Source organism: Camelina sativa, chromosome 19 (assembly GCF_000633955.1).
Source record: "Camelina sativa cultivar DH55 chromosome 19, Cs, whole genome shotgun sequence".
NCBI lineage: Eukaryota > Viridiplantae > Streptophyta > Magnoliopsida > Brassicales > Brassicaceae > Camelina > Camelina sativa.
The window spans coordinates 9,061,183-9,066,754 of record NC_025703.1 but is presented as its reverse complement, the minus strand read 5'-3'; the positions used below and the strand labels follow the sequence as shown (position 1 = coordinate 9,066,754).

The 5,572-nt window shown below is 36.9% G+C and overlaps 1 protein-coding gene across 2 annotated transcripts; it reads right to left on the bottom strand.

Moving 5' to 3' along the window:
- LOC104765652 (phosphoethanolamine N-methyltransferase 1) lies at positions 1,891–5,080 on the bottom strand. Of its 2 annotated transcripts, none has more exons than XM_010489408.2 (11): positions 4,825–5,080; positions 4,436–4,689; positions 4,202–4,339; positions 3,969–4,112; positions 3,482–3,592; positions 3,241–3,382; positions 2,868–3,148; positions 2,627–2,788; positions 2,487–2,540; positions 2,320–2,394; positions 1,891–2,211 (listed from the first exon to the last, which is right to left on the bottom strand). In XM_010489408.2, the coding sequence occupies exons 1-11, from the start codon at positions 4,838–4,840 to the stop codon at positions 2,113–2,115; spliced, it is 1,476 nt and encodes a 491-aa protein (XP_010487710.1). In that variant the 5' UTR covers positions 4,841–5,080; the 3' UTR covers positions 1,891–2,112. The 2 variants fall into 2 exon arrangements, with proteins under 2 accessions (XP_010487710.1, XP_010487709.1); XM_010489407.2 differs by having other exon boundaries at positions 4,436–4,698; positions 4,825–5,073.

Genomic DNA, 5,572 nt, shown 5'->3' with positions numbered 1-5,572 from the left:
CTTATATAGTCAACAGATTACCACACGTACTATCCTATTAATTATAAACAATAAATATTGTTGTTAGGAAATAAAGAAACATGAATCTTCTCGTGAATTGTAACGAAGATTAATGGTAAAGTATAATCGTACGATCTTTATAATCTTTTGGTTATTTCCATGGATCGTAAAAAAATCTCTGTCTCCTCCTTTGATTCACCATAGTCCCATCTGTGACGTGTTATAATAACACTATATATGCATGTATGACCAACGTGGAAATGTTTACATCCCTACATATGATTTGAATAGTAGTTATTGCACGAAGCTGAAGGTGATAGGCTTTCTAAGAGTATATGTATATAGTTTATAGTTTTATACTAGCTACTAGATACAATGCTTGACATTGTTTCATGCATGGATGGTTTTATCCGTGGGTAAGTCGTATTTGTCTTTAGCTACAGAAACCTCCAGCTGGTATAGCTGAAGACTCTATAAAATGACTACAAATATCTACAAGAAAAAAAATAAAAATCGTCGAATTAGTAGTGGTCATTGATTTTGAACACTTTTAAAAAACCCCAACTGTGGAAGAGACAAATTAAGAGAGAGAGAGAGCGAATTGACAAGACTGAAGGAGGGGTGTGTCTGTGAGGGACAAAATGGTGACAGGCATGAGGTGGACCATTGGTTTGGCTTGGCTGTGTGACTCACCCACCCGGCTCCTCTCTCTATTCGCTGCATTTTCCCTATTTTGGTTAAACGCTCCATGTGATTCTTCTTTCATTCGCATCTATCTCTCCCTTAAGAACAAGAACCAAGTTATATCAAAAACTAAATGATTAAAGCCTATTTTCAAGCTTTTTCATTATAAATTGTCAGTGATCTCTCTTATCATGAGGTCATCATAATAACACCATTACATATATGTCACGTGTGTACGTATATATATATATATATATATTTATTGGAATATATTACACATGTCGACAAAAAAATATAATACGCATACACATTTAACACTATATTTACAGTGTTCTGACAATGTAAGACTGCATCAAATTCTCTGTATCAATATATTATTTTAATTAGCTACTGAGGGACGTAGGTATCAATTAATAGATTTGTGGTTTCTTTCTAAAACGAATATGATGTCAAAAATAAAACAAAAAACGAATATTTATCAATATCTTTAAAAAACAATATCTAACATTAAAACCAGAAATAAAGAAAGAAAGAAAACACCAAACAGCTAACATGTTTTTGAGTTACTTGACCATTGGGGTAAAATTGATGGATTTTGCAAATAAATTGACTGTATGAGATTGAAATTGACACTGTTGATTACAGAAATAGAACAGTGTAGGTGTCTATAGCAGAGGTAGGGTTGGGTCAAAATCTAAATAGGAGGGGAGTCTGACGAATCTAGTCTTGAATGTGTGTGATTTCACGGCTTTTCTCTTTTACCTCCACACACTACGTTGCTGTGTCCCCTATGGCTATGCGTAACCCTATGGAATGTTTTTTTTTTTTTTTTTCCAATTAGAAAATATAAATATTTTATGCCTCTCCTACAAATTTCTTTACCAGGAAAAAAAAAAAAAAAAATCAGCTATATATTCGATGAGATCTAAATTGCTTTTTAACAAGTTACGGTTTGAAACATTCAATACAAATTAAATACTTGGGGGCCTAGACTCTAACACAGGCTAACGGGGTATAATTTAAAGAAAAAAAATAGTGAGATAATTTGACTAAAACGCTGAATCAAATTTAATGCCAATAAAGGAAATGTATATGCCTAGTTCGGTTTAAGTTGAACCTAACCGTACCCAAATATCCAATTGAAACATTCGGGTCTACCAAACAGTAACTCAAGTCAAAGCGTATAACACAAATGCATTTAGAAAATTCTTTGAATAAAAAAGTAAATTTTACTAGAGAAGTCCTTAGACCAGACCAAACTCATAATTCGGCTTACATATCACATAAAAAAAGAAACAGGATATAAAACACCACCACTCAAGATCGATCACAGAACACTGACTGCATCATGCTTATCATCACTTAGCGGAAATGACATGTTTATTGAAGAAAGAAAGAAAGAAAACAGAGGATATTTTTTTTGACTGATTAATTCTTGTTGGCGATGAAGAGTCCCCATTTCTGTTCATCCGATGCACACCTCTCCAGCTTTGCCTTCCATCCTCCAACAATGTCATCGTAATCCTCCTGCGTTTTGTGAGGTACATCAAAATTTGTATAAGAAAGAGACAGCTTAAGATATTGTGACAACACAAAGTTTTCATTTTCCGAGGCTGAAAGAAGAAAGATACTTACTTTGGAGAAGTCGGAGATGAATTCTTCCTTTTCTTTCTCCACACTCTCTAGCTCACGTCTCAGGACTTGCGTAAACTGTATATACATAACACCAAAAGAAACATACTCTGTTATAGCTACAGTCCTTGGTTTTAAACAAGGTATGTATGTATGTTAATTTCATTCACCTGATCAGTCCGGTCCTCTGCGATCACGTCTTTGAAGCCAGCATCTTTTAGCATCTACATTGAAGATTTAATGTTAAAACGAATAGACAAAGGGCCTTGAGGGACAGCAAAAACATATATCCTTGACACACAAGACCAACCTGCCCATAAGCTTGAACGTCATGGAGATCATATCCTCTCTGTTTGATGTACTCAGAAAACTCAGCAGATGGAGTTTTTGGGCTTCTACAGTAGTCACTGATGAGAACTTTACCTCCCGGCTTAAGCCACTTGAAGAAAGTCCTGAACAAAGCTGGTTTGTCCTGAAAAAAGAGAGAGAATGAGTAAGCATTTGCAATGATTGAACTTCCAACAGAGAACAATGAGCAAAAAGTTGAGTACTTGAATGTGCAGAATGGTGTCTCGGCTGTAAATGACATCAAACGAATTATCTGGGTAGTGTTTTGTGGTGCAATCCGCGACCTCAAACTCAACCGAGCAGTTGAGTCCGATAGCACGCTCCAATGCGAAAGATATCATGTTGACAGAGAGGTCGATACCAACAACATGAATATCAAACTTCTCAGCCATATAGAAGTCACCTCCACCAATGCCACACCCAACATCTAACACTTTCTGTCCTGGTTTCAGATTCATTTTCTCCACAAATTCTTTGGTTGTCTCTGATCCAAGAAACATGACACAAACACACTTAAAATTAATACACAGAACATTGCGAACACACAACACAAGCAAAAACGAATTGGGATTTTACCAAGTCCGCCAGTGCTCACAAACCCTTGACCAAAGACACGCTCATAGCGTAGGATTCCACTGGACTTGTACTGAACATTGTCCAAGAAACGCTGGAAGCCTCTGTCATTTTCTGAGCTGACTTTCTGCCAAATCCAACAAATCTGCATCCCAAATAACAAAGAGAGTGTGTTATTCATGATTAACACCTTAGATAGAATAATAGGAAACTAGACAATCTTGATTAAAAGAGATTTGTTTGCCTGATTCTGATTCTTCTTGTTCTTCACATAAGCTCCAATGCACTTGCATCCAATCATAGAGAGCTCAAATGAATTCCCAGCAGCATCGCGTGTCTGACATTCTTGAAAGATCTGCATTTATTCACCATCCGTTTTAGTCAGTAAAATACAAATGCCACATAACTACTACGTGAATGTGCTTGAAGTTTTCCAATAATTTGCTTGAACAGATTTAGAGACAAGTAACTACAGATATGGTGAGCTGTGACCACTACATTACTTCAAAGTCCGATAAACCAAAACTTAAAGCACCCAAAGCATAAGATAACATTTATATCTCAGCCAATAAGAGGATATTCAAGTGGTTATGTATCCTTTACTATTCACCTCAACCCACTGAACTCTCAACATATTCATCAGCAGAGGCATTCTAATTTCTAACCACTAAGCAATTGAAAATGCAGTCCTGGAAATGTAACTATCAACTGGATGTAAGAGAAGTATGAACCTTGGAATAGAAACGGGGTTCACGGTAGTGAGTCGGGTTGGATTTGCGCTTACTGTCCCCAGATTGGTGGAAGCAAGATTCACGGAAGAAGATGTATCCACCAACCTTGATCCAACCAACCATCCTTTCTGCCAAAAGCTCCACCTTGAATCCAAACCAAACAGTTGCTTAAAAACTCAATTTTCATTCCCCATCTTGTTATCTTTAATAAAAAGAATGAGATCATCTTATACCTCTTTGTCAGAAAGATACATGAGAAGCCAGTTGGAGAAAATCAAGTCAAGGGATCCATCAGTAATCTTAAGGTCAGGGGATGTAACATCAGCACACATAAACTTGACGTTCTTGTAATGTCCATTAACAGTTTCATTCTACAAGACAAAAGGAATGTAGCATACATACAAGATTACAACAAAGTCATGAAAGCAAAGAATCATTAAACTAAGAAGGTGAATCAAAAAGAAAACCTTCTTAATGACGCTATCAATGAAGTCAAGAGCAATGAGTTCACCAGCCTTTTGAGCCAATTCACCAGTGAACCTACCGATGCCGGCTCCAAGTTCCAAGACAGATTTGCCTTCATATGAAGGGAGTAAAGAGAGAACCTCAGGACGTTCTTCCTTGTCGAGATCAGAAGCACGAGAGTCAAGCATCATAGCTTCAACAGTCAGATCAGCCGAATGCTCAATCCAGTAATTCTTCTGGATATCACGCTCTTCCTCTACGCTCACTCCAAATCACATCAAATCAAATCAAAAATCGAAATCAATTTCTCACATTCTCTTCTATTTTTCCCTAATCTCCTAATTTCGAAGCAAAATCAAACGAATACGATGCATAGAATCAGTGATCTTACCGTACGTTGCAGCCATTTCGGAAATTTTGGGTTTAAAAAAAAAAAAGGGAAGAAGAAGATATGTTTCGGAGAGAGTTCTCTTAATGGCCTTCGACGGCGAGTCTGGATCTAGAGAAGCTTCGAGATCTACGGTTGACGGATCGTCCTCTCTGCTGCATCAATTCTCTCACAAAACGTCTTGAGTCGGAGAAAAAAAAAATGTAAATTCAGATCTGAGCGAAAGAGCGTGAGTGTGTGTGGCTCTCATCAGGTGCGCGCCCTTTTTTATAGGGGAAAGGGTGCGGCGTCATCTTCGGAACTCTCGTAGACTTAATTTTTACTTACCTGACTGTAAAAACTCTTTTTACTAAACCGTCGGGTTATTTAAACCGGTAATTATAATAAGCGTATAATTTATTTAGTCAATGTTATTCTGTCAATTCCTTAAGTTATATGGTTAATTTTTTTTTACTATACTTATACTTCAAAATACACTGGTTGAGTAATTTTTGGGGAGTTGGTGGAAGGGAATCTCTAGATCGTTCATTGGGAACCGAGATTTTTGGGGTCCCTTGGGATCTATCAAACTTCAATACATAATTATCATACTAGTATACTATACAATCGAATCTTTGAAAATATCAAATACTACTAGTAGGTACTAGCTCACTCACTCTTGTCACGGTCTTGACAATTATTGTTGTTGGATCACTCATTACAGTGACACGTTGTAGTAAAGGACAACTATGGCTCACGTGTTTTGTCGTCG